General features: G+C 52.7%; 2 protein-coding genes across 2 annotated transcripts in view; one reads left to right on the top strand and one right to left on the bottom strand.

Moving 5' to 3' along the window:
• Window positions 1-2,628, top strand: part of LOC310681351 (TBC1 domain family member 20-like) — a 20,366-nt gene extending 17,738 nt beyond the window's left edge. Inside the window, exon 8 of the mRNA XM_083449069.1 lies at window positions 422-2,628. Coding sequence (XP_083305195.1) covers window positions 422-680 — 259 coding nt within the window. The 3' untranslated portion in view covers window positions 681-2,628. The remainder of the gene's footprint in view (window positions 1-421) is intronic.
• Window positions 2,339-27,997, bottom strand: LOC310681347 (cytochrome P450 11B, mitochondrial-like). The gene is made up of 9 exons (XM_083449065.1): window positions 27,656-27,997; window positions 26,005-26,160; window positions 17,242-17,441; window positions 15,175-15,378; window positions 12,917-13,071; window positions 9,659-9,822; window positions 9,187-9,265; window positions 5,375-5,566; window positions 2,339-4,025 (listed from the first exon to the last, which is right to left on the bottom strand). The coding sequence occupies exons 1-9, from the start codon at window positions 27,913-27,915 to the stop codon at window positions 3,912-3,914; spliced, it is 1,524 nt and encodes a 507-aa protein (XP_083305191.1). The 5' UTR covers window positions 27,916-27,997; the 3' UTR covers window positions 2,339-3,911.

The following is a 27,997-nucleotide window of genomic DNA, read 5'->3' as shown; positions in this document are numbered from 1 at the left end:
GAGGGAACCGCCAGAAGGCCCTCGGTGCTGGACCTCAGTGTCCGGGCTGAACGATGGGGGTGGAGACGCTCCTTCAGGTGTCCTGGACCGAGGCCGTTTAGGGCTTTCAAGGTCAGCACCAACACTTTGAATTGTGCTCGGAAACTTACTGGGAGCCAATGCAGATCTCTCAGGACCGGTGTTAGGTGGTTTCGGCGGCCGCTCCCAGTCCCCAGTCTAGCGGCCGCATTCTGGATTAATTGCAGTTTCTGGGTCACCTTCAAAGGTAGCCCCACGTAGAGCGCATGGCAGTAGTCCAAGCGAGAGATAACTAGAGCATGTACTACTCTGGAGAGACAGTGGATTACATCCCAGAGCCAGGAGGTTTGTCTGTTTCCCTAACTGACCCATTCTCTGCCCCTCTCTTTTCCACCCCTCCCAGCATCAGCATTGGCACTTTCTCAGCCTTCCAGCAGGCTGCTTCATGCCAGCGCCCAGACGCCATCCTGCGCCAGCAGCAGCAGCAACACTTAACCACCAGCAAGGCAGAGGAAGCGGGTGAACTCCTCCCTGCAGCCGAACACAGCTCTTTGGTGAAGGCCGCGGTCTGGGGCATCTCAGCCACGCTGGGGGCTGCAGCCCTGGCCGTCACGCAGACCGCCCTGGATTGGGCTCCTGAGTTCCTCCTGCAGCTCTTCTGACCGTGAGCGCAAGACGTCGTGCCCAGTGGACCTGGAGGACCGCCTCTTGGGGGCACCCTAGCTCTGGGTTCCCTGCCCTAAGCAAAGGAATCAACTCAAAGGCCACCCAACTCTATGATTCTGATCCAAAGACTCCTGGCTGGCTGGAATGCTCTGCAGGGCAAGGGGCAGCCAAAACGCCAGCCAGGGGCGAGTGGAAACCGCTGGCCAGCGTGCATGCACTTGCTAACAGCTCCAGTTCCCTGCAGAGATGCCGTGAGTGTTGCAGCACCTGGGGAGGCTGCCCATGTGCCAAGGGGCTGCCAGGTGCTCAACCCCTCGGCTCACCATTGCCGTTCCCCTTCCCTGCAGGAGGGCTGGGGTCTCCACCTTCGCCAGTAATGGCTTCTCTTTGAACATTGACAGGGAGGCTCCAGGCTTCCTTGCCCAAAGGCTGCATTGCCACAGGCAACAGATTCAGGGATGGGCGTCTTGAGTTGGCATTGCAGAGGTCAAATTGCACATGACCCAGGGCAGAGAAGCATGGCTGAGGATTAGAGTGCCCGCCTTGTATGCAGATTGGTTTCAGTCCCTGCGTTCTCCAGGAAGGGTGGGGTTACTGGGAAAGATCCCCTGTTTGAAATTCCAGAGATCCGCTGTCAACCCATTGAGCTGTAGATGGACCTGCGTCTAACGTGGAACGAGGCAGCCTCCTGTTCATATCTGAATTGCATGGAAGAAATAGTTGCCTCTGCTCTGGGGTTTGGTGCCTGCCAAGTCTGCAAAGCCTCCACATTTCTGGGGTCCCCTCTCTCCCCAGATGGAGAACAGCGTGAGAGCCTTGAGGCAAGGGCTCCTCAAACCTTGAATGCTGTCACCAACCTTCTGATCGTATATGTATACAGACTCAAGGCAAAAATCCCAAACCTAAAGGGATATTTACTCTGACCAACGCAGAGCCCAATGGCAATTTTAAGCAGTGAGACTACCAATGTTTTCAGGGTGGAGCTGGATGGGCTCACACGGGAGGTGTCACAAGGAGAGAGTTTGCAGAGCCTCTGAACGACCAGGCAAAGCCAAGAGTCCCATTAGAAGTGGCTTATTTACTAGGGAGTGGAGGAACACGGGCACACAGCCGTTTAACCAAAATGAACCGTAGGGCGAGATCGCTGCCAAACTGCCTGCAATATGCTCTGAACTCTTGCTTGCCTTCGGAGGTGGAGTTCTGTGTGGGCACCTTCATTCTGCGCCTGGATTTCAAGAGAGTCCAACGGGGGCTCCTGCAAACTCTGCAAGGGCTCTCATTTTCCGCCTCGGGCTCCCGGCCGCCTGCCTTGACTTTCACGCACAAGAAATCTGGCCGCACCTCCTTGCATACAGGGCCGGCTGTTCCGTGAGGCAGAGTGAGGCAGCTGCCTCTGGCGGCAGATTCTGAGGGGTGGAAAGAAGCTAGAGCTGTGTGCTGCTGTCTGCCCTGAGCTAGCCTGCTGCCCTGGGCTGCAGAGGAGGGTTCTGTTTTGGCACCAGGCCTGAAGCAGAGTCAATTACTAGTCAGATTTTGTGCACAGAATAGGGATTTGCCTTGTCTTGCCCCATGCCTTTTTGTCGTCTGGGAGGCGGCAGCAGGCACAGCAGCCCCCCCCCCCCCTGCCAAATGAACCAGACGATGTGAGTCAAAACCGAGTGTGTGTGCATTTATTTATTTTCTATCTGTATCCTGCCTTTCAGACCCCAGATGGGACTGCCTCCCCGCTGCCAAAGGGCTGGTCTGATCACTCCTGTCCCCCTTGAATGTCCAGTTTCTCCCTTTACAGTTCTGGACTAGAAAGGCGCACCTTAAGTGGGAGTCCCGGTCCTCCCGCTGACCCCCCTGCTCAGCCACACGACTTGCCTTGAAGGGGAGAACAAGGAAACCCAGACTTTGCTGAAAGCAAAGGGAAGCTTTATAAAATAAATACTTTCGACTTTTTGGTTGGCCTGTGTTTCTGATGAGCAATCCCTGTGCCCTTCTCTTCCTTGGAACATAAAAGCATAAGAGAGCCCAGTTTTCTCAGTCGCCTGTGGGAAGCCTGCGAGCCCCTCCTGTAGTCTCTCCTCTGTGAATTTGCCCACGTGCAGAGAGGGCTTCCGTTGCACTCAGCTCCCTCTTCTGTGGTCTTCTCAGAAGAGACAACTTGCTGGCCACTGTGAGGACAGGATCCAGCTATGGCAGGGCTCCCCAAACTTGGGTCTTCAGCTGTTTTATGGACCACAACCCCCATCATCCTCGACGGCTGGTCCTGCTAGCTAGGGACGATGGGAGTTGTAGTTCAACAACACCTGGAGACCCAAGTTTGGGAAACACAGAGCTTTTCTTGCATTCCTACTCAAGCTGCTTTGGATCGTGTAAGAGCTCCACATCCCAATGGTTCTAGTTACAGGTAGGTAGCCGTGTTGGTCTGCCGTAGTTGAAACAAAATAAATAAAATAAAATAAAATTCCTTCCAGTATCACCAACTAAGTTACCGTACTTATTGGTATGAGCTTTCGTGTGTATCTGAAGAAGTGTGCATGCACACGAAAGCTCATACCAATTACTAACTTAGTTGGTCTCTAAGGTGCTACTGGAAGGATTTATTATTTTATTTTTTTTATTTTATTTTATTTTATTTTATTTTATTTTATTTTATTTTATTTTATTTTATTTTATTTTATTTAATTTATTTATTTTGTTTCGACATCCCAATGGGTTGAGCCATTACAGTCATACCTCAGGTTACAGATGCTTCAGGTTGCGTTTTTTTGGGTTATGGACCCACCGAAACCCAGAAGTACCAGAATGGGTTACTTCTGGGTTTCAGCGGTTGCCTATGCGCAGAAGCACTAATTTGTGTTTTGCACATGTGTAGAAGCACCGAATCGCAACTCCTGCGCGGATCACGTTCACGACCCGAGCATCCACTGTCTTGTGCTATTACAAGAACAGAACCTCTCCCAAGGCTTGGCCTGGGCTAGTGGCCACCTGTTATTGGCTTCTTTCTCCAGCTTCCCGAGTTTCAATGCATCCTGCAATTTTCTACCAACCTTGGGGTACGGTTGGGATGAAATCATATGGGGGTGCCAGAAAGAATGTCTGTTGGAGCCCGAAGGGGAGGGAAGGAAGGCGGCAAGGTGGCCAGAGAGAAAGGAAGGGGTGTCAGGATGTCTGCGCCCCCCAGTGATGGGCGCCTCCCATGGTCCAGAGGGAGAGAAAGGGGCTGACGGGGCTGGTGCCTAGTCGATGGGCCGGAAGGTGAGCAGAGGGGGCTTCTCTGGCATGAGGATGAAGCCATAGACGGTCTTGAGGTCTGCCTTGGAAACGGTATCGATCTTGAAGTTACGCAGAATCTGAAACAAGAAGCACGACCCGTGTGAGACTGCAGGTATGCCGGGGTGGGTGTTCCTTGAATGGGTGGCAAGGGACCCCCTTTCCCTCCTCACCATTGCCTGAAAACAGGGACCACCAACCTTTCTAATTTTTATTAAAGATTTTCTTGATTTACAAAAGTGTGCAGTGTCTCGTATTTCCCCCCCCCCCCCATGTAACATTTTTACAAATCGGTTTCATTTGTTGAGACATTAGGAAGAAAAGGGGGAAAGAGGTGGGGGGGGAGATGGGGGGTCGGATGGCGATGTTTCTATTTTACTTACTATATGTAGGGTTTGGTTTCAGCGTTGCTTGTGCAGGTTCTTTGCTGTTCACTTGTGTTCCTTTGGTGGTGAGAGAGGTTGGAGTTGGCCCAGGGTGTGGTTGTTCATTTGTGGTTGGCTGTGGTGGTCTTTGTTTTCATGTGAGAGTGGGGTGGGTGGGTGTTTTGGATCAGGTTAGCCATATTGATTTGTATGCTGTTGGTGGATTATTGTCATTGTCCTGTTGGGCTGTGTATGTGATATAGGGGAGCCATACTGGGGTGAAGGCGTCTTCTTCTGTTTGTCCCTGTGACAGTTTCAGTTTATTGGTTAATTTTTCTATTAGGGCTGTTTCCCAGACTATTTGGTACCATTGGTCCATGCTTACTCCTGACAGGTCTCTCCAGTGTCTGGCTATGATGTTTCTGGCTGCTGAAAGTAGGTGGGTTATGAGTTCTTTGTGGTGTAAGTGGGCATTATCGTCTTGGAAGATGTTTAGTAATGCCAGTTCTGGGGTGATTTCTAATACTTGCTTGGTTATTTTACTTATTTCTTGTATGGTTGTTGACCACCAACCTTTCTGAGCCCGTGGGTACATTTTGAACAAGCGCAGTGGGCGCCAGTCACAAAACAGCTGGGTCCGTGCCGAGGAGTAAGCCCCAGTGAATCTAGTGGGGATTACTTCTGTGTAGCCATAGATACGGTTGCAGTGGGTGGGTGGGAAGTGGGATGCTCCTCCATGATACCCACCAAGCCACCGCCAACGTAAGGCATGGGGTGCCACCCCCAGGAAACCGTTCCACCGTGGGCACCTGGGATTTGCCATGCAATAGTTTTGAAGTCAGAGTGAAATCGGCTTTGGGGGAGCCACCCCAAAACACAATATTTCAGAGGGGACCAGTGGCCTGTGGGTAACTGTGGGTGACACCCATGCACCTGGACTCCAAGAAGAGGGGTACAAAGGCATTGCGCAAAGGGTCATGTGTGCACCCCCACATTATGGTGCCTCCCAAGACACCAGGCAGAGAATTGCTCCCACCTCCCAGACCTGCAACCCCGCAACTCACATGCATGAGGAAGAGGGTCATTTCTGCCTCCGCCAGGCGCCGCCCGATGCACTGCCGTGACCCGAAGCCAAAGGCCAGCGCCTTGAAGCTGTTGTCCTCTTTGCCAGTCCAGCGGCTGGGGTCATAGCGCTCCGGGTCCCTGAAGACCTCCGGGCTCCGGCCCATGGCATAGAGCCCCACCTGGCACAAGGTCTGCAAGGGAAGGAACACAGTCTTGAGTGGTGGCTCCGGGGCAACATCCTTGGTGGGCTGAAATCAAGCTCTGGAGCTTCCAAAGGTGGTGGCGCGCTTGTATGTTCACCATGGACTTTCAGTCCCTCCAACAAAAGTTTGTTCCGGGCTGTTAAGTGCTCATTTCCCCAGCCCATCATTGATCAAAGCTCCACACAGATCTGGTAAAGGAACTCCTGACCATTAGGTCCAGTAGTGACCAATTCTGGGGTTGCAGCGCTCATCTTGCTTTATTGGCCGAGGGAGCCTGCGTACAGCTTCCAGGTCATGTGGCCAGCATGACTAAGCCACTTCTGGCGAACCAGAGCAGCGCACGGAAACGCCATTTACCTTCCTGCTGGAGCGGTACCTATTTATCTACTTGCACTTTGACGTGTTTTGAACTGCTAGGTTGACAGGAGAAGGGACTGAGCAACGGGAGCTCACCCCGTCACGGCGATTCGAACCGCCGACCTTCTGATCAGCAAGCCCTTGGCTCTGTGGTTTAACTGACAGCACCATTTTGTCCTAATTCTTCACCCAGTTGCCAGGACTAAGAACATGAAACTTCATCTTGGGGAGATGATCACCCTTCCCACCACCACCAGCTAGGTCCAGGTTTGGGGGGGTAGACAGGTAGCTCAGAGAAGGAGGATTTCTGAAGGAGGCAGGTTCGCCTCATCCCCTTTTGGAGCATCTTTTGGAGCCCTGCTGCCCTGTGCATTCTCAGGGACATCTGGATTGCCTGCCTGGGTGTGCCAAAAGGACTTCTTCTCACCCAATCCACCAGGCAGACATAAGGCTGAAAGATCCTATTGCAAAGCCAAGAAGGCAAGGACGCACCAGGCATTAAGAACGTAAGAGCCTGCAGGATCAGGCCAATGGCCCGTTGAGCCCAGCCTCCTGTTCTCACAGTGGCCAACCAGATGCCCATTATGGGAAATGTGCAAGCAGGATCCGAGCACAAGAGCAGCCCTCTCCCCTCCTGCGGTTCCCATCAACTGCGATTCAGAAGCATGGCTGCCTCTGGCTGTTGGAGCAGAGCACAGCCATCAGGGCTGTTGGCCATCAGTAGCCCTCTTCTCCTCCATGAATTTGCCTAATCCTCTTTTAAAGCCATCCAGGATGGGGGCCACTCCCACCTCCTGTGGAAGGAAGTGCCATAAGGATAGCTATGCACTGTCAGAAGGACTTTTGTTTGTCCGTCCTGAATCTCCCAGCATTCAGCTCCATGGGATGCCCATGAGTTCTAGAGTTAGGAGAGAGGGAGGAAAACTTTTATATTTCCCCTTTCTCCATGCCGCAGCTCCACATCTCTTCTCTTGCCTACTCTGACTGGGAACATCGGCTGGGTGAGGACTGCAGGGCCTGCTCCCTTCCAGGGCCTTTTCCGACTGGCCCAGGGGGCGTGGCCCAGGCCCTAATTTGGAACAAACTTTTGGGGAAGTGTGGGAAGTTGTTCTGCCATTGCTTCCCAGTTACAAGTGGTTAATGTGTCTAAAATGTCCTCAAGCAGTCGGTGGGATTTTAATTTTTTATTTCTTTTTTCCCTTTTTTGCTTTGTTGGGGGTGGGTGGGTGGGATGGATATTTGGTTGGGGATTAATTTTAGTATAATTGTTCTGTTTTTGTTTTTTGTTGTTTTATTAGTTCTGTATAGTTTGTGTTTTGTTTTTAAGGGGCGGGATCAGGGCTGCCTGGGAGTGGGGCCCCAGCCAACACGATGGCTGGGACAAGTTCCATAGGGGGGGAAGCACTGGGACATCCGATCTCGGTGATCATGGGCAGGAGGCAGAGTTACGCTAAGACCAGACCATGTCATTACCGAGGAGGCAGGTTTAGTCGTTGTTTGAGGACTATCCCTGCCTCCGGGTCTGGCCTTGACCGGATGGATACTGGAATCAACAGGGGAAACCCACATGACCTGAAGGTGCTGCTGTGTAATGCCAGGTCAATGATGAATAAAACCACTGCCGTCCACGACCTGACTGTGGATGGAGGATTTGACCTGGCATGTGTGACAGACAGAGACCTGGTTGGAGGAAGCAGATGGGCCTGTCCTTGCCGCTGCTTGCCCACCAGGTTTCTCTTACTCACAGCAACCCAGGTCGTGTGGGCGGGGAGGGGGGGTTGCAGTGATTTTTAGGAAGTCATTAGTTTGCACCAGGCGTCCTATTGGGAAGACCCAGTTTTCCGAGTGCATGTTCTGGAAGTTGGGCAATAGGGGCAGTACAGGATTCCTTTTGGTGTACCGGCCTCCCCGTTGCACCAAGGATTCCCTGTCCGAGCTGCTTCAGGTCATGGCGGATTTTCTCCTGGAGACACCTAGTTTGGTTGTCCTAGGGGATTTTAACATCCATGCCGACACGACCTTACAAGGGGCCGCTTGGGACTTCGTTGAAAGCATGGCCTCCATGGGGCTGTCCCTGAATAAGTTTGGCCCAACTCATAGTCATGGACATGCCTTGGCTCCCGGTACGTTTCCGAGCACAATTCAAAGTGTTGGTGCTGACCTTTAAAGCCCTAAACGGCCTCGGTCCAGTAGACCTGAAGGAGCGTCTCCACCCCCATCGTTCTGCCCGGACACTGAGGTCCAGCTCCGAGGGCCTTCTGGCGGTTCCCTCATTGCAAGAAGCAAAGCTACAGGGAACCAGGCAGAGGGCCTTCTCGGTAGTGGCACCCGCCCTGTGGAACGCCCTCCCATCAGATGTCAAAGTGATAAACAACTACCTGACATTCAGAAGACATCTTAAGGCAGCCCTGTTCAGGGAAGTTTTTAATGTGTGGTTTTACTGTATTTTTGGTTTCTGTGGAAGCCACCCAGAGTGGCTGGGGAAACGCAGCCAGATGGGCGGGGTACAAATAATAAATTATTATTATTATTATTATTATTATTATTATTATTATTATGTCAGGGTCTCAGGCAAGAGAAGGGTCTTTCCCATCACTCTGCCACCCAAATCTGCTTTTAGTTGGTAGAAGCCAGAAATGGCGCCACTGACCGATGGTCCTTCTGCAAGGAGAGGAATGGTCTGGGCCAAGGCAGCCTTGATCACAATATCTCTGATGGGGGATAGAACTGTTGAAGATTCATTCCCCATGTCTGCAGTCATGGGATTGTTGTCTATCACATGATGGTGTATGTTTTCATTCCACAGAGTGGGAAGTGATGGAGACGGGATGTTTGTGTTACTGTGTTCCGTGAAGTGGGACTATTGTCCTTTGTTCTTTCTCTCTTTGCTGTCTGATGCTAGAGAGAGAGGGAGCCATGTTGCAGTGCTCCGTGTGTGTTTATATGTAAATAAAGTAGATTAGCCAAAATGCTGAGTTGCTGATGTCTGTCACGTGAACTGCGCCAATTCTGTGGATCCCTAAGTGTGCCAGTGTCGGTTGGCATCAGTCACTGTGATGTTTGGGCTGAAGAACGCTAATGAAGCTCCTTAACCATTGACCAGGAGGGAGAGAACATGCCAGGTGGGCATGTGTCTCTGCCAGGGTCCTACTCGAGTGCAGGGCGAGCTCCAGACAAGAACAACAAGAATCGGCATGGGATCCTGGCTGATGGGAAGGGGGCTGGGGGTGGCAAAGGGAGTCTGCACTCACCCCAGCTGGCACACAGTAGTTCTGAAGCACCACGTCCTTCATCGGGTAGCGCTGCACTGTAATCCCCACAGGGTAGAGCCTGCAAGAGAAGGATGTCGTTGTGGCTTCCCAAATAAAGTGGAGGAAGAAAATAATAGCATCATAGAATTTGCATTTGCAGCTATTTTTCAAATTCAATATTATCCATCCTTATTCTCAGTCTCAGGCAGGAATATTATGGCCAACATGGGGCTTGAACCCACAACCCTGGGGCTAAGAGTCTCATGTTCTACCGACTGAGCTATCCCAGATTAGTACCACCAGTAGTTGTTTCAGGAAAGCCATTCTTCATGCAGCTCATTGCTAATTTCTCTTCCATGAGCTTCCAAGTCTAATCCCAAGCTCATGGTTTTCATCTGCCCTGCCCCCCCCCCCAGCCACCTTGTGGGACCCATTTCCTCGCCAGGCATGGCACCCATCCTGCTCTCCTTACCTCAGTGTCTCCTTGATTGCACCCTTGAGCAAGGGCATGTCATTCATCACCTTGGAGAGCTCCCTGGATGAGACCGCAGCAGCCTTGACCTCTTCCCGAAGGGCTGTCTGGACTTGTGGGTTGCGGGCCAGCTCAAAGAGGGTGAAGAGCAGGGGCATGGCTGTCTGGAGGGAGAGAGGGAGGGAGTCAAGGGAGGAAGAACCTCCTTGGACTGTGTTCCCCCCTACCCCAAATAAGGGGAAGCTGGGCTGGATGAATCCCAAGCCGGAATTAAGATTGCCGGAAGAAATATCAACAACCTCAGATATGCAGATGACACAACCTTGATGGCAGAAAGTGAAGAGGAATTAAAGAACCTTTTAATGAGGGTGAAAGAGGAGAGCGCAAAATATGGTCTGAAGCTCAACATCAAAAAAACGAAGATCATGGCCACTGGGCCCATCACCTCCTGGCAAATAGAAGGGGAGGAAGTGGAGGCAGTGAGAGATTCTTGGGCTCCATGATCACTGCAGATGGTGACAGCAGCCACAAAATTAAAAGATGCCTGCTTCTTGGGAGAAAAGCAATGACAAACCTAGACAGCATCTTAAAAAGCAGAGACATCACCTTACCAACAAAGGTCTGTATAGTTAAAGCTATGGTTATCCCAGTAGTGATGTATGGAAGTGAGAGCTGGACCATCAAGAAGGCTGATCACCGAAGAATTGACGCTTTTGAATTATGGTGCTGGAGGAGACTCTTGAGAGTCCCATGGACTGCAAAAAGATCAAACCTCTCAATTCTGAAGGAAATCAGCCCTGAGTGCTCACTGGAAGGACAGATCGTGAAGCTGAGGCTCCAAGACTTTGGCCACCTCATGAGAAGAGAAGACTCCCTGGAAAAGACCCTGATGCTGGGAAAGATGGAGGGCACAAGGAGAAGGGGACAGCAGAGGACGAGATGGTGGGACAGTGTTCTCGAAGCTACGAACATGAGTTTGACCAAACTGTGGGAGGCAGTGGAAGACAGGAGGGCCTCGTGTTCTCTGGTCCGTGGTTTCATGAAGAGGTGGACACGACTAAACGACTAAACAACAACAAAGTCTAAACCACTGAGCCTCTTGGGCTTCCTGATCGGAAGGTCTGTGGTTTGAATCCCCACAACAGAATGAGCTCCCATTGCTCTGTCCCAGCTCCTGCCAACCTAGCAGTTCGAAAGCACACCAGTGCAAGTAGATAAATAGGTAAAGCTGCAGCGGGAAGGTAAACGGCGTTTCCATGAGCTCTGGTTTCCATCACCGTGTTCTGTTGTGCCAGAAGCGGTTTAGTCCTGCTGGCCACATGACCTGGAAAGCTGTCTGTGGACAAACGCCGGCTCCCTCAGCCTGAAAGCAAGACGAGCGCTGCAACCCCAGAGTCGCCTTTTACTGGACTTAACCATACAGGTGTCCTTTACCTTTGCCTTCTACCTGCTGGCCCAAAGACATCTCCATGCAGGTGACTTGGCAAAATGGGAGAGTGTCTTAGATTGATGTGGCCTCACCTCTCTCTTGCCAACATGTGATGGGGGGGGCGAGTGCTTGTTCACCACTAGCACAGCTGGCATTCAGCTAATCCACCAGCTTTTCAGATAGTCATTTACACCTCCAGTGGCCCCTGCTGCCCACTTGCCTCTTAGTGCACCCCCAACCCAGGAATCACCAGCAGGGGGCACTACCACCCACGTTGGGAACCACGGTTCTAAAGGCATGGCAATATTGGCAGTTTCTATCGCCAAAGAATTGATGCTTTTGAATTCTGGTGGTGGAGGAGACTCTTGAGAGTCCCATGGACTGCAGGAAGATCAAACCTCTCCATTCTCAAGGAAATCAGCCCTGAGAGCCCACTAGAAGGACAGATCCTGAAGCTGAGGCTCCAAGACTTTGGCCACCTCAGGAGAAGAGAAGACTCCCTGGAAAAGGCCCTGATGTTGGGAAAGATGGAGGGCACAAGGAGAAGGGGAAGACAGAGGACGAGATGGTGGGACAGTGTTCTCGAAGCTACAAACATGAGTTTGACCAAACTGTGGGAGGCAGAGGAAGACAGGAGGGCCTGGCGTGCTCTGGTCCAGGGGGTCACGAAGAGGCGGACACAACTAAACGATTAAACAACTCAAACATGCAGTTGTGCTAGAACTAGTGTTACATATTCAGACTGTCTGGTCAGCCATTTGGTTGCCAGATTCTGAACCCACTGCTGTTTCTGAAATGTCTTCAAAGACAACCCCTACTTTAGCATAATAGGAAACCATAGTTAACGGAAAACTTCCTAATTTCTTGGTTGTCTTGCACAAAGGGAAGAGTAGGTGGCATGTGTGTCCAGAAGTCTCTTTCATGTTTCAGCAAGACAACATGCAAATAATCCGGTTCTGGCCATTGTGTTCCGTGGAGGTTACAACTAGGAATATATAATAAGGATTGTGGCCTTCCAAAGTGTAAATGGCGCCGCTACACTCATTGTTACAAAAAGAGGAATGAAAACCACATGAAATGTCACTATTCAACACCTTCATGTAATTGTATTTCATGACTATTGTATTTTAATATTCTGTTGGAAGCCGCCCAGAGTGGCTGGGGAAACCCAGCCAGATGGGGGGGCGGTATAAATTTATTATTATTATTATCATCATCATCATTATCGTTATCGTTATCATTATCATTGTTATCATTATCATTATTATTATTATTATTATTGGTAGGGATGAGCAGCTTTCAATGTATAAAGCCATAATATCTCTTCAGTAATGTAATTTCCATGTTGTTCCAATTGAATCTCCAATTCTTCATACACTCCACATTAAATTATTTTCTTCCTCATACCTGTTTTATATATTATAATACTATAATTCATTTTTATGTTGGTCTTTTCTGTGCACCGCCTTAAGACTTCTGGGTATAGGGTGGTATATAAATCATCATCATCATCATCAGGACACATTGACAAAACCCACTGAAGCCAGTTCAATAGTCTCAGCCTTCTGCTTTTCCAGACTAACAGTGACGTGGTCTGTGGCACCTTCCACAGCAACCGTTTCCGTGGCTGGAAGCAGGCAGTGGGGGGCTGGCCAGGTGGGAGTAAGCCAGCAAAGCAGGACCCCTTGCAGGAGGTCCCAGGCTCTCCAGTTAAGGCTGGGCCATATGTCCCATCTGAAACCCAGGAGACCCATTGCTGCCGGTGGCCGAGACTAAGCTCAAGCACCACCCCATGTTCCTGATCTGTTTATGGGGTGGGGCGCACCCACCGTGTCCACGCTGCCGGCCGTGAGCTCCGTCATGTTGGCCTTGATGGAGTCGAGAGACATCTCCTCTTGCAGAAGCAGCTCGGCCATGATCCCGGAATACTTGCGGGGCTGCCCCAGGCAAAACTCCTGGTAGATATTCTGTATGCACTTGTCCGCTGCAGAAGCAAGGAGAGAGAGGTGGGGATCAGGTCCAGGCGCAGGGAGAAGCACCCCACTCTCAGCCTTAGAAAGAAGCCCACATCCAGGCCAGGAACGGGTGGCAGGCAGGGAGCCCAACAGCAGGTGGCGCCAGAGACAATGGCAGGCCGACTCCAGCCACGCTCCTCCATGGTGGGTTCCAAAAGGGGCACCGCTGAGACTGGGGGGGGGGGGAGGGAGGAAGCAGATAGGAAGCGCCACTCTGTGGAGTAGCTGAAGGAAAGATGGGAAGCAGGCAAGTGGGCTTGGCTGAGCACAAACTGAACCCAGGCCCCCAAAGTCACCCAAGGACACATTGGGACCCCAGGAGCTCCAAGGCCATGGCTGTTGATGAACGGGCACCAAAATGAGGAATGAGATGGTTCCGGTTTCCAGCAAGAGAGAACCAGTGAGGAGCCTCCTCACACACCAGAGATGGGCACCAGGGTGATGGCAGTACAGGATCTCCTAGAAGTTAAGGGAAGCTAACAAGATCAAGCTTCAGGCCTCCACTGCTTGGTCCTGAATGGGGCAACTGTGTCCCTGAAGGACCAGGTGCGTAGCCTGGGAGTCATTTTGGACTCACAGCTGTCCATGGAGGCGCAGGTCAATTCTGTAGCCAGGGCAGCTGTCTACCAGCTCCATCTGGTACACAGGATGAGACCCTCCTTGCCCACGGACTGTCTCTCCAGAGTGGTGCATGCCGCTTGGACTACTGCAATGCACTCTATGTGGGGCTACCTTTGAAGGTCACCCGGAAGCTACAACTAATCCAGAATGCGGCAGCTAGACTAGTGACTGGGAGCGGCCGCCGAGAACACCGGTCTTGAAACACCTACATTGGCTCCCAGTACGTTTCCGAGCACAATTCAAAGTGTTGGTGCTGACCTTTAAAGCCTAAATGGCCTCGGTCCAGTATACCTGAAGGAGCGTCTCCACCCCCATCGTCCAGCCCAGACACTGAGGTCCAGCTCCGAGGGCCTTCTGGTGGTTCCCTCGCTGTGAGAAGCCAAGTTACAGGGAACCAGGCAGAGGGCCTTCTTGGTGGTGGCGCCCACCCTGTGGAATGCTCTCCCACCAGATTTCAAAGAGAACAACAACTACCAGACTTTTAGAAGACATCTGAAGGCAGCCCTGTTTAGGGAAGCTTCTAATATCTGATGAATGATTGTATTTTAACGTTTTGTTGGAAGCTGCCCAGAGTGGCTGGGGAAATAATAAATTATTATTATTATTATTATTATTATTATTATTATTATTATTATTATTTCCTTATCTCCTTCTGCTTCTTTGGAGGGCAGGAACTCCCTGCCCAGTAAACTGTTCCTGCTAGATTCCTGGTACTAAGTGGGGTAACTGTGCCCCTGAAGGACCAGGTGTATAGTCTGGGGGTCACCTTGGACTCACAGCTGTCTGTGGAGGTGCAGGTTAATACTGCGTCCAGGGCAGCTGTCTACCAGCTCCATCTGGTATGCCGGCAGAGACCCCACCTGCCTGCGCACTGTCTTACCAGGCTGGTGCATACAGTGGTACCTCTGGTTGCAAACGGGATCCGTTCTGGAGGCCCGTTCGCGACCTGAAAAGAACGCAGTCCACATCTGCGTGTCTGTGCAGACGCAAGTCGCGATTCGCCGTTTCTGCGCATGCGCACGATGTCATTTTGCATGTCTGCGCATGCGCGAGTGGCAAAACCGATACTTCCGGGTCGCCACAAGACACAACCTGAAAACACGCAACCTGAAGCAAACGTAGCATGAGGTATGACTGTACTCTGGTTATCTCCAGCAACTACAGCCTCTGCAACTAGCCTCTCTGTCTCCATTGCCACCGTGTCCCTTGTCCAATGCCCACTGCCAGCCCTCGACTGGTCCATCTAAGGCCAACTCACGCAGGCCCAGGACAGTGTCATATTCTTGCTCCAGACAGCGCATACTCCCTGCATGCTTAATTCCAGCTCAAAGGTGAAGGGAGGGCTGCTTGCCCTGCCACCCACTCAAACCAAGCCATGCAGCTCAGCCGCTCCTTTGCCACTGCCCCATGGTCCTCTCCCCTCTCCCCACCACGAGGGATCTGGGGCTCACCGTGCTTAAAGATGGCGTCCCAGGCCTCCATGTGATCTCGCCAGAGCTTGTTGTTCACCCAGCGCATGACCCCGGGCGGGAGGAAGAGGAGGGGCAAGGTGGTGCGCAGCATCGTCTCCACGGTGTCAATGAAGTGCTGGGACTCCGGGTTGGGATTCTCGTCCAGGAGGCCCAGGCGCTGGCCATACAAGGCGTAGCTGCTGGCTGCCGGGATTGGAGGAAGGTTGGAGGTTAGGGGTCACAGGGGAGGGAGTGGGGGGCTTTCCAGATGCACTCTCAGCCCAAAGGAAGGAAGGAAGGAAGAATCACAGAATCATAGAGTTGGAAGAGACCACAAGGGCCATCGAGTCCAACCCCCTGCCAAGCAGGAAACACCATCAGAGCACTCCTGACATATGGTTGTCAAGCCTCTGCTTAAAGACGTCCAAAGAAGGAGACTCCACCACACTCCTTGGCAGCAAATTCCACTGTCAAACAGCTCTTACTGTCAGGAAGTTCTTCCTAATGTTCAGGTGGAATCTTCTTTCTTGTAGTTTGTATCCATTGCTCCGTGTCCGCTTCTCTGGAGCAGCAGAAAACAACCTTTCTCCCTCCTCTAGGTGACATCCTTTTCTATATTTGAACATGGCTATCATATCACCCCTTAACCTCCTCTTCTCCAGGCTAAACATGCCCAGCTCCCTTAGCCGTTCCTCATAAGGCTTCGTTTCCAGGTCTTTGACCATTTTGGTCCTCCTCCACAAAGTTTCGAATCCTAGGCAATATTCCAGGGGAATATTCCTGCGGAACTCTCTCCCACAGGAGGCATTGATGGCCATCAACCTGGATGGCTTTAAAAGAGGACAGGGAAAATTCATGGCGGAGATGGCGTTCAATGGCTTTGAGCCATGAAGGCCAGGATTTGCCAAATGCAGCAATACTTGTGAATACTAGTTGAACCAGACCACAGATTTTTGTAACTTTTAAGGATTATTGGCTGCCTGATTTTCATCGCTGAATATATTGAAACCTGGCAATACTTTAAAAATGAGTAAACTGTAAAGCTTATATTTTTCTTGTTTACCTAAACAGTCTTTGTTAAGAGGAAAACTTGAATGGGATAAAAGTAACCCAAATCTGCCTAGAGCATCCTTGGATATCCTATTTATTCTAGAAGGTTATGCAACCTAGTCCTAAATAATAAAAAATAATAATAATTTTTATTTATACCCCGCCCTCCCCAGCCAGAGCCAGGCTCAGGGAGGATAACACCAGTAAAATTACAATAAAAACATAATGGGGGAACGACGACAATTTAAAATACAGGTTAAAATGCAATTTAAAATGCAGCCTCATTTTAAAAGTAGCCCATGGATCAAAACCATAAGGAGAGGGAAAACATAAGGGTCAGACTGAGTCCAAACCAAAGGCCAGGTGGAACAGCTCTGTCTTGCAGGCCCTGCGGAAAGATGTCAAATCCCTCAGGGCCCTGGTCTCTTGTGACAGTGCTCCACCAAGTCGGGGCCAGTACTGAAAAGGCCCTGGCCCTGGTTGAGACCAGTCTAATCACCTTGTGACTTGGGACCTCCAAAGTGTTGTCATTTGTGGATCTTAAGGTCCTCCGTGGGGCAGACCAGGAGAGGCGGTCCCATAGGTACGTGGGTCCTAGGCTCCATAGGGCTCTAAAGGTCAAAACCAGCACCTTAAAGTTGACCCTGTACTCCACCGGGAGCCAGTGCAGGCTTCTAGAGATAAGGTGCAGGTGGATGGAGATTTTTCAACTCTGCTAAAATAGGTACAGAGGTACCTTGGGTTAAGTACTTAATTCGTTCCGGAGATCCGTTCTTAATCTGAAACTGTTCTTAACCTGAAGCACCACTTTAGCTAATGGGCCTCCTGCTGCTGCCACCAGAGCATGATTTCTGTTCTCATCCTGAAGCAAATTTCGTAACCTGAAGCACTATTTCTGAGTTAGCGGAGTCTGTAACCTGAAGCGTATGTAACCCGAGGTACCACTGTATTTGCATTCTTACACAAGTAAGAAGAGGAGGGAGAAGAACTCCCCCCCCCCCAAAAAAATGCCCGTACCTTCCAGGGTGAAGCGGAAGAGGTCGCGGTAGAGGTCAACCGTGAGCGAGCGCCGCGCATTCTTCCTGATGAGCCGATGTATGGACTCAGCAAAGTCCTCGGCCACCGTGTTGAGGAAGGGCAGGAACTTCCGGGTGCCCACGGGGCTGATCACCTCCTTGTTGAGGATGAGCCGGTCTGAGCGCCAGTCCTCCCCGTTCCTGCGTGGGAAGAAGACCCCACGGTGAGGTAGGAGACTCGGCGTCTGGAGTGCTTGGCTTGGCTTCCTGTGCAGGGACTCCATCACCCACCGCCGATCCTCGCTTGCCCCACCTTCCCTCCTGGGCCTGGCACCCCAATTGCCACCCTCCCATCACTCAGAGGCAACTCAGTGGCAGAGCATCTTCCTTGCATGCAGAAGGTCCCAGGTTCCAGTCCTGACCGCATCTCCAAGAAGGGCTGGGAGAGGCTCCTGCTCTGAAATCCTGGGATTTGGCTGCTGCCAAAGCCACTTCCGCCCTATGGAGGAAGTGGGGATTGCACGATTGGGGGGATTTCCGGGCCGCATCACCCCCTGGCCGGCCAATCAGCTGGCTCTGGGGGCGTGGCCTGCCCTATTTAAGGCAGGATGCGCGGGGGTCTCCCTCTTTTCCTGCATACCACCTGTTCCTGTTTCCCACCCTCCTGCCCTTTAAGGTTTTCGTTCCTTGACCTTTCTATGGACCTGGGTTGGTCGGCGTTGAGGGGCCTGGTGGGAATTTTTCCACTTGGCAAATTGGCACCAGCCCCTTGGTTTTCGCCTACCTCGTAGCAAATCGTCACAACTTTCTTGGTATTGGCGGTTAGGCATTGGTATTGCTCTGTAGATGGAAGAGGGGAGGAAGCGCCATCACCTGCCCCACATATTGAAGGGTAGTCCGGTAAAGGATTCCGGGGGGCATGGCTTGTCTGAAGCCTGGGTAGGTGAGGGCCTAAGGCACGCCCTCTATTGGTGACCCCAGGGGAGTTCCTAGTTGATGTGCATCAGCAGGACTCCCCCTACTGGTGGTTAACCCTTCCTGGACTTCAAGCGGACAGGCTGAAGTGGGATATAGTCAGTTAGGACCAATGCCTAAGCCAACACCACTCATCACCTGTAACCAATAAAGTTGTGGCCTGATTTAGCCCATTAACCTTCATAATTGTGTCATTATTTCCACTGGGGATGGGCAGAACTCGCCATGCAACCAGTGCAGCCACTGGTCTGACTTAGTAGAAGGCAGTGCTCTGTGCTCCTCCTGCATTCCCATTCCTGCCTCGGAGCTCAGCGTTGCCTCCACATATTCGGAGGGTACCTGAGGTCCTCTAGACTCCAACTCCCATCAGCCTCAGGCAGCATGGCCAGTGGTCAGCCATGAAGGTTGCTGCTGTCCAGTAACACCAGAAGAGCACTGATTTCTTGGGTTGTTCTGTGGAGGCCACTTTTAACCAGAGGAGCTGAGATTCAAGAGGAGGCAGACGGGTCTACTTTCAAAACCATATTGGCTCTGGTGTGTTGCGGCAGCAGGGACTGGGAGAATCGCAAAACCACAGAAAGGACCAACCACGAATGTCATCTAGTCCAACCCTCTGCAATCATAGCTGTCAGGGGTTCAGGAGAAGAGTCGCAGGAGAGGCAGGAAACGGAGAGCGAGGGGGAGGAGTCTGAAGGAAATGTCAGCGACGACAGTAGTCCGAGGTCTCTGAGTCTCTCCAGTGACTCGGAGGATTCACAGAAAGGGGCCCCCATGGTCAGGGCAAGGGGGACACCTCGGGAAGAAGGGGCCAGAGGGGACTCAGAGAGTAACAGCTGGAAATCCGGACCAGCTTCCCCCCCAGAGTGCAGTAGGGGGGAGGAGTCCAAGGCATCGGGATCAGGGAGCGCGCAGGCAGAGGGAGAACGTGAGGCAGGAGTGGCCACACCCTCGTCAGGGAGCGAGGAAACGGTCATCAGGAAAGTTAAACGCGCGCGCGCGCCAAGTTCAAATGTACAGGAGGGCGGCAAGGTGAGCAGCCCGGGTAGGGAGCCAGGTCCTAAAGCCCGCCGAAGAGAGGGGGAGGAGTCAGAGGGGTCAAGCTCTGCGTCAGAAGAGTCCAGGAGGGAAGAGACACCGGGGGGTAGTAAGACCCAGAGGAAGAGAGAGAGAAGGAAGAGGTGGAGTAAGATTAGGGTGTTAAGCTGGTGCACAGGGGGCGGAGATCCAGATAGAGCTTCGCCGGTCTAAAGCTCAGACGTAGAGCTGGGACGCTGAGACTTGTAAATGGACACTATTCTTCAATAAAGACTTTGATACTGTACTACCGGCTAGCGTTGGTCCTTGGTGAGCTGGGACCCGGAGCCAGCTCTGACAGTAAGCTCTATCTCCAAATTTTAAAGTTTTGGCACCAAGAACCTCGCCACGTGAGTTGACGCAGCGAGGGCAGAGGAGGGGTGCTTCCAGCTCACAAAACTCAGGCAAGATGACGACGGAAGAGCAGATATCAGCCCTACAAGAAGCTGTGACACGACTCAGCACGGAGGTAATTGCATCCAGAAAAAGAGAGGAGGAAATGAGTAGCGCCTACCGGGATCTCCAAGTAAGATTGGACGTGATTTCCAAACAGGGGCCACCTGGATCCAGAGCAGAGGGCATTGGATTGGGAAAGAGGGGAGGCAGCCTTGTATCCCATTTTGACGGGAGTTTACAGCAGTACCCCAACTTTAGAGCAGACCTGTTGTTTGCGCTGGATCTGCTTGACAAAGACTTTAGAGATGAAAGAGAGAAAGTGGGGTTTATCCTATCCCATTTGCATGGAGAAGCCAAAACGTGGCTGAGAAATTTATGGAGGGACAATGATCCGGCGCTCCAAGACGCGAAGGCTTTCATTAAAGCTATGGACTCGTGTTTTTTATCAAAGATAGACGTTGATATTGCCAGGAGAGACATACATGGACTTAAGCAAGGCAAAGCCAGCGTGCGTCAGTACCATACGCGTTTCTTCGGACTGGTTCATGCACTGGGATGGGACAAAGCTTCTGCGCCAGTGAGAGATCTCTTTTGGGAGGGCTTGAATGCAGAAGTAAAAGCTGAAATTGGAAGGGGGGAGAGGCCAAGGAGCACCCAGGAAGTGGTCCAGAGGGCTCTGGAGATCGGGGTGCATCTGGAGGAACGTCCTTACAACAGAGAAGAAGGACGTTGGGGAAGGGCACCAGCCAGAGCACCTCCCTTCTATCCCAAAGAAGCAGCGCGTGCGCAGTCCACGCCCTCACAGGGCGGGGGAGAGGAACCGATGGAACTCGGAGGTGCCAGGGCTCAGTCAGCTACCAGAGCCCTCACGCCGGGAGCAGTCAAACCGAAGCCTCCTAGAGGGAACAGGAAGTGCTACATCTGCGACAGTGCTCAACACATGGCGAAAGAGTGTCCCCAGAGGCTCCACAAGCATACTGCAGCATCGGCAACAGTGACAGAAGCAACGCAGCAGGGAAACGACAGAGTCTGGCTGGAGGAAGAGGTACTGGGGTCCAGCCAGACAAATCAATGAAACAATCCCCAGAGATTTTGCAGCCCACGGACCCCCTCCCACCCAAACCAGTGGTGCAGCTTACAGCGTCTCTCCAACTGCCCAACGGAAGCACTCTGGAAGTGCCGATCACCATTGACTCTGGCAGCAACGCCGACTTTATAGGACTGGATTTTATTCAGCAACACAATATACCACTGCTGCCAGCCACACTGCCCCTGAAGGTTGTCACAGTGGATGGCAGAGACTTGTTAGGGGGGCAGGTGGTGCAACAAACGCAACCAATGGTGATGCGGATTGGGAACCACCAAGAGGTCATCAGCTTCAACGTCACCAAACTGTCAGGCACGCAGGTAGTCTTGGGCATGAGTTGGCTGCACAGGCACAGTCCAGCATTGGCGTGGTACCAACGCCAACTGACCTTCGGTTCCTCCTATTGCGCGGAACATTGCATTCTTCATAGCCCGGAAGAAGGAGGGGAAGACACGCAGCTACAATTGAGCACGCTGCAAGCAGTGCCACGCAAGTACGCAGCGTTTTTGGAGGTTTTCTGCGAGAAGGAAGCGGACAAGCTGCCTCCCCACAGGCCCTATGACTGCCAGATTGACCTCCTGCCAGGGGCGACGCTGCCAGCCGGGAAACTGTATTCCATGTCTGAAGACGAGCTGCAGGAGCTCAAGGAGTTCATAGACCTCAACTTGAAGCGCGGTTTCATCCGGGAGTCGAAGGCAGCGGGGGGCAGTCCTGTATTCTTTGTGAAGAAAAAGGACACGCCCCAAAAAAGACTTGTAGTGGATTTCAGGCTCTTAAATTCAAAGACCAAGCCCACAGCCTTTCCAATGCCCAAAATAGATGACCTGCTTGCAACGGTGAGGAAAGGACGCGTTTTTACAAAGTTGGATCTGAGGGGGGCGTACAACCTGATTCGCATACGGGAGGGGGACGAGTGGAAGACTGCCATGTTCACGCCCCTGGGCACATATGAATACAGAGTTATGCCCTTCGGTTTACAAAATGGCGCCCACTGTTTTCAAGCGTTCATGCATCACGTCCTGGCGGGTCTTCTCTACAAGAAATGCGTCTGCTTCTTGGACGACATCCTGATATTCTCAGAATCTGAGGAGACCCACGAGGGGGACGTCAAGGAGGTTCTGCAGCGACTGCAGGAGCATCGGCTATACGCCAAGCTGGAGAAGTGCCAGTTCGACAGGAAGGAGGTGGATTTCCTGGGCTACAAGCTGTCGGACAAGGGGCTCGCCATGGACAGCGCCAAGGTTCGCGCGGTGTTGGATTGGAAGAGCCCGCGCAATCGGAAGGAGGTCCAGAGGTTTGTGGGGTTTGCCAACTTTTACCGCAAGTTCATCAAGGGGTTCGCGATGCAGACAGCGGCCATTACCGACACGCTCAGCTCAAAGAAGAAGAGGTTCATCTGGACGGAGCAAGCGGAGCAGTCCTTCCAGAACCTCAAGCGTCTCTTCTCGTCCGAAGGGCAGCTACTGCATGTGAATCCCGGCAAACCGCTGAGGGTTGAGACGGACGCCTCAGACAGAGCCGTGGGCGCCGTACTGTTGCAGGAGGACCCACAGGGGGACTGGCGCCCGTGTGCCTTCTACTCCAGGAAGCTCAGCAAGTCAGAGCAGAACTACACCATCTGGGACAGGGAGTTGCTGGCCATTCATGCAGCATTCAAGGCGTGGCGGCACTTCCTCATCGGGGCCAAACACACGGTGCAGGTTCGCACGGATCATAAGAACTTGGAGTACTGGCGCACGGCAAGGTTCCTGAACCAGCGGCACATCAGATGGGCGGAGTTCTTTGCGGATTTCGACTTCAGGATAGAATACATCCCAGGCGACAACAACATCATGGCAGATGCACTGTCCAGAAAGCCGCAATACCTCGAAGAAGCGGCGCCAGTAGCGGCCAAACACATTTTCGCCCAGAAAGCCTGGGCGTGCGCTTCTGCAACTGTGGACATAGAGGCGGTCCGTCGAGCACTGCAGGAGGACTCCTTCGCTCTAGCCAAGATGGAGGAGGTGCGCAAGGGCACGGTGAAAAACGACGAGTTCCAAATACGAGACGGATTGCTCATCCGCAGAGGAGCACTCTATGTACCGGGAGATGAGCTCCGTGCGAAAGTGCTGCAACAGTTACACGACGCGCCAACCGCCGGGCACTTCGGCAAAGAGAAGACGGCGGAACTCGTTGCCAGAGATTTCTGGTGGCCCAAGATGAGGGGGGAAGTCGCGGAGTACGTCTCGAGGTGCGACACCTGCCAAAGGGCCAAGTCAGTACACAAACCTCCGGCAGGACTGCTCGAACCGCTGCAGACCCCGAGCGAACCGTGGGAGAGGGTGGCACTGGACTTTGTCACGGATTTACCCAGCTCAAGGGGTAAAACGGCAGTGCTAGTGGTGGTGGACATGTTCACTAAAATGGCCCACTTCATTCCGTGCGCGAAGGTGGCCACGGCAGAACAGACTGCCAAACTGTTCATAGACCACGTCTTCAGAGTGCATGGACTGCCACGGTCTATCTTGTCCGACAGGGGGCGCCAGTTCATTTCGAGCTTCTGGCAGAAGCTGATGGGTTTCCTGAACGTCAAGATCAACCTAGCGTCGGCGAGACACCCGCAGACCAACGGACAAGCGGAGCGCGTCAACGCCATCATGCAGCAGTACCTGAGATGCTATGCAAATCAACAGCCGACGACATGGGTGGACTACCTGCCGCTCGCTGAGTTCGCCTACAACAACACGAAGCACGTGTCCACAGGGGTGACGCCGTTCTTCGCCAACAACGGGAGGCATCCCAGAACCTTCCCGGGATTGGAGAGACTAGGGGAGGGGGAGCCACAGGCAGCGGAAGTCTTGGCGGCGGAATTGCAGGAAGTCCACGAGCAGCTTAGGAGGCAGTTAGAGCTTGCAAAGCACGCATACAAACTGCAGGCTGACAAGCACAGAAGGGTGGGGGAAGACATACAGGTGGGTGACTGGGTGTGGTTAGCGGCCCACGCAGTGCCGACCAGATCCTTAGCTAAGAAGAAACTCGGACATAAGCAGCTAGGACCTTACCTGGTTGAGGCACAGATCAATCCGGTGGCCTTCCGGTTGACACTTCCGGAAGGATCCAGAATGCACCCAGTATTCCATAGGTCGGTGCTCACGCCCTACAAAGCACCTCACCGATTTCAGGCGCAGGGCACGGCACCAGACCAGTATAGGGAGATCCCCCCAAGGAGGGAGTCGCCAAGTAGGGAACCCATCAACCAGGTCACAGAGATTTTGGACTCGAGATGGGGGGAAGAGGGAGTAGAATATTTTCTCGCAAGGGAAGGTACCCCGGCCAGCGCCAACAGTTGGGTGCCGGACTATGCCCTGGACGAGCCACTCCTCAAAGAGGAGTTTCATGCCTTGTTCCCACACAGGCCCATGCCAGCCGAGTATTTCGACGACTGGCTTTTCACACCCACGCTTTCTACCAGCACGTTCCAGGGATTCACCTCGGACGAAGAACCAGCATTAGAAACACGTTCACCGGAGGGCTCGCCCTCGGGGTTTGCCTCAGACCGCTCCTTTTGGTGGGACAATCGAGGTGAAGAGAGGTGGCTGAGGGGCCCTTGGCAGGCAACGGACCCAGAGGGGAACGAGGGGGAGAGGGACATGGACGTGATGGGGGAGGACGTGGGGTTTGAGCATGGCGGCACGGAGATGGAAGCAGAAGAGAACGAGGTCGGCGAAGACATGGAGGACGAGCCGGATTTCTCTAACTGGATGCACGCCACGGGGGACGAACTGTATCCACCATTCACCCCCACAACGACGGAGCACCCAGCACCCCCGCCGGAGGAAGGGGAGGGGGGAAGGGGGGGCTTCGAGGGGGGGATGGATGTCAGGGGTTCAGGAGAAGAGTCGCAGGAGAGGCAGGAAACGGAGAGCGAGGGGGAGGAGTCTGAAGGAAATGTCAGCGACGACAGTAGTCCGAGGTCTCTGAGTCTCTCCAGTGACTCGGAGGATTCACAGAAAGGGGCCCCCATGGTCAGGGCAAGGGGGACACCTCGGGAAGAAGGGGCCAGAGGGGACTCAGAGAGTAACAGCTGGAAATCCGGACCAGCTTCCCCCCCAGAGTGCAGTAGGGGGGAGGAGTCCAAGGCATCGGGATCAGGGAGCGCGCAGGCAGAGGGAGAACGTGAGGCAGGAGTGGCCACACCCTCGTCAGGGAGCGAGGAAACGGTCATCAGGAAAGTTAAACGCGCGCGCGCGCCAAGTTCAAATGTACAGGAGGGCGGCAAGGTGAGCAGCCCGGGTAGGGAGCCAGGTCCTAAAGCCCGCCGAAGAGAGGGGGAGGAGTCAGAGGGGTCAAGCTCTGCGTCAGAAGAGTCCAGGAGGGAAGAGACACCGGGGGGTAGTAAGACCCAGAGGAAGAGAGAGAGAAGGAAGAGGTGGAGTAAGATTAGGGTGTTAAGCTGGTGCACAGGGGGCGGAGATCCAGATAGAGCTTCGCCGGTCTAAAGCTCAGACGTAGAGCTGGGACGCTGAGACTTGTAAATGGACACTATTCTTCAATAAAGACTTTGATACTGTACTACCGGCTAGCGTTGGTCCTTGGTGAGCTGGGACCCGGAGCCAGCTCTGACAATAGCTGTCAATGTTTCCCTTGTTTTAAGGGAAATTCTTCCACCCAAAGCGAGACTCAAATCCACAACTCTGAGATTAAGAGTCTCATGCTCCATCAACTGAGCTAAGAATGCTTTGAGGTCATTCTGACAAGGGATGAGAACCAGCATTCCTGAGACCCCGTGCGGTGTAGTGGTTAGAGCAGCCTTTTATCAAACTTGAGTCCCCAGGTGTTGTTAGACTACAGCTCCCATCATCCCTGACCGCTAGTCCTGGCAGCTAGGGATGATGGGAGTTGTAGGCCAATAACATTTGGGCACCCAAGTTTGAGAAAGGCTGGGTTAGAGTGTTGGGCTAGTCCTGGAGAGACCTGGGTTCGAATCACAACTCGTCTATGAAGCTCACTGGGTGGCCGTTGATCAGTCACTGCCTAAAAAGGTTGTTGTGGAGATTAAATGAGGAGAGGAAGAGGAACTATGTACCCACACGGTCCCATAAATAAATAAATGGGAAGTTATGCCACTGCATGAGGCCATCCCAACCATCGGGGGGGGGCACTGGGTGTGGGAAACGCAGAAGTCATGCCACTAAAGTTCCCGACGCCACGTCCAGCAGCAGCAGCCCACCCTTCCCTACTGGCCTCACTCACAATAGGAAGACTCCGCATTTGTGGTTCCGCAGCGTGCGGTGGGCGATCCACGAATTGATGCCCATTCGGCGCGGGAAGATCCCCTCGGACTGGAACAGAACGGCAGCATCGCGGGGCAGGAGCAGGTGGACGGAGTCGTAGGTGCCCAGCGTCTCCCTGCCAAGTGGGATGGAGTCAAGCCCTTGAGATATGGACACACACACACCCCAGACTGCCCCTGCCAAATCCCAGAACCAGAGTGCAGATCTCAAAGTGCAGAATAAACAGAAAAGTTCTCTCTCTCTCTCTCTCTCTCTCTCTCTCTCTCTTTATCTCTCTCTCTCTCTCTCTCTCTCACACACACACACACACACATGCACACACACACACTGCCCTCAACAGAAATCTCTGCCCTCAACAGAGGGCTGATTCATACATGCAGATAGTAGGGTGTTTTTTTAAAAACTGGCTTGTAGAATGTACTAGCTGGTGGGTCTGCATCGTTTGGCAGCCGTGGGGTTAATTTATTTGGCTTGGTGAAATTGCCTCCCTAGGGAAGCCCAGCCTCCAATCCTTCTAGCAGCCTTCTTGCAAGGTAGTTTTTTAAGGAAGCCTGTTGGGTGTTATTCTTTGGAAGAAGCATCACGGAGCGACTGACAGAGCAAGATCCCCTGCGGAAGACCATTGAGTATAAATCCACCTCCATTGGGCTGGTAATGTGTGAGTGACCTATTGCCGCACAAACCCACACTAAGGCGGTGGTCTAATGCTGCCTGACACTGAAATCAGGTCTAGGAGCTGAGCAGCGGCTCAGACGGAGACCCTGGGCTGTGGTCTTCCAAGCGCAAGCCATGCATGGCCAAGCAAGCACATGCAAGGTTTAAACGGCTCCCTACCACACTCTGCCTCAAAATTTGCATTGGTTCATTTGCACAAATACTGCTGCCCTTAAACAGCCTTTGTTATGGGACCGGAGTCTGAAATGGGCTGAAATCCACAAGACACTTTCTGGGGACCAAAGCCCTAAGATTTGGCACGGACAGAGTCCAACCAATATGCCGTGGTTCCTGGAAAAAGAGGGAAACGGGCCGTTTATGCACCTGACCCCCAGCAGAAAGCATCTTCCCACACACATCCCACACTTTCCAATGTGGTTCTTCCCCACATTTCCCCCTGCAAAAAGTCTGGGGTTTGTTCTTTTAAGAACGTGGATTTGCTGCACTAAGATGACAGGGCACTTTGATCTAAATGCGAGGTTATTGTTTTCTTGCTTCTGGTTTAACTATTTATTTGTGGTTTTATCTTGCATTTTAATCTTGCCAATGGCCCTGAGCTCTCTTGATGAAGGACATGTACAGTGGTACCTCGGGTTAAGTACTTAATTCGTTCCGGAGGTCCGTTCTTAACCTGAAACTGTTCTTAACCTGAGGCACCACTTTAGCTAATGGGGCCTCCCGCTGCCGCTGCATGATTTCTGTTCTCATTCTGAAGCAAAGTTCTTAACCCGAGGTACTATTTCTGGGTTAGCAGAGTCTGTAACCCGAAGTGTCTGTAACCCGAGGCACCACTGTATATAAACCGAATAGATTAAATTAGATTAAATAAAACTCTAAGACGTGTCTGGATTGCTTCTGCATAAGAGTGTCCGCCTGAGAGCGGGTTTGGAACTCACCTGTAGATGGGCCCCAGGTTCTGGAAGTTCTTCTGCATGATGTGGTGGAAGTTTGGGAAGCTGTTGGTCCTCCAGAACTGGTACAGGTTGACCCAGGCGTTGGGGCTGCTGCGGGGGATGGCCTCAAAGGGAAGCGCCCTGGAGATTGGTGGCTTTGGGGCCACGGCCGGCGCCACAGAATGGCGTGGCTGCCCTGAGCAGAAGGAGCGCAGGACATGAGAAGGAGCAGACCGGGGGCTCATCTGTCCTCGGGCTCCCATCTCCCCTCCCCTGCCGTCGCAGCACCCAGCAACCTCCTGGGTCTTCTGGTTCCTCTCCAAGTGCTCTCCCCCGAGGAGGAAG

The sequence above is a fragment of the Podarcis tiliguerta genome, assembly GCF_965153285.1.
Source record: "Podarcis tiliguerta genome assembly, chromosome: 7".
NCBI lineage: Eukaryota > Metazoa > Chordata > Lepidosauria > Squamata > Lacertidae > Podarcis > Podarcis tiliguerta.
Note: the sequence above shows the minus strand (reverse complement) of the source record. Positions and strands in the feature narration are given on the sequence as shown.

Excerpts from the sequence above, each read along its gene's own strand:
- LOC310681347 (XM_083449065.1), bottom strand. The coding sequence starts at position 27,915 with ATGGGAGCCCGAGGACAGATGAGCCCCCGGTCTGCTCCTTCTCATGTC. Across the intron at positions 17,442-26,004 it reads AAATGCGGAGTCTTCCTATT|GAACGGGGAGGACTGGCGCT; the intron begins GTGAGTGAGGCC and ends CTTCCCACGCAG. Across the intron at positions 5,567-9,186 it reads ACTACTGTGTGCCAGCTGGG|ACCTTGTGCCAGGTGGGGCT; the intron begins GTGAGTGCAGAC and ends CTTCCCTTGCAG.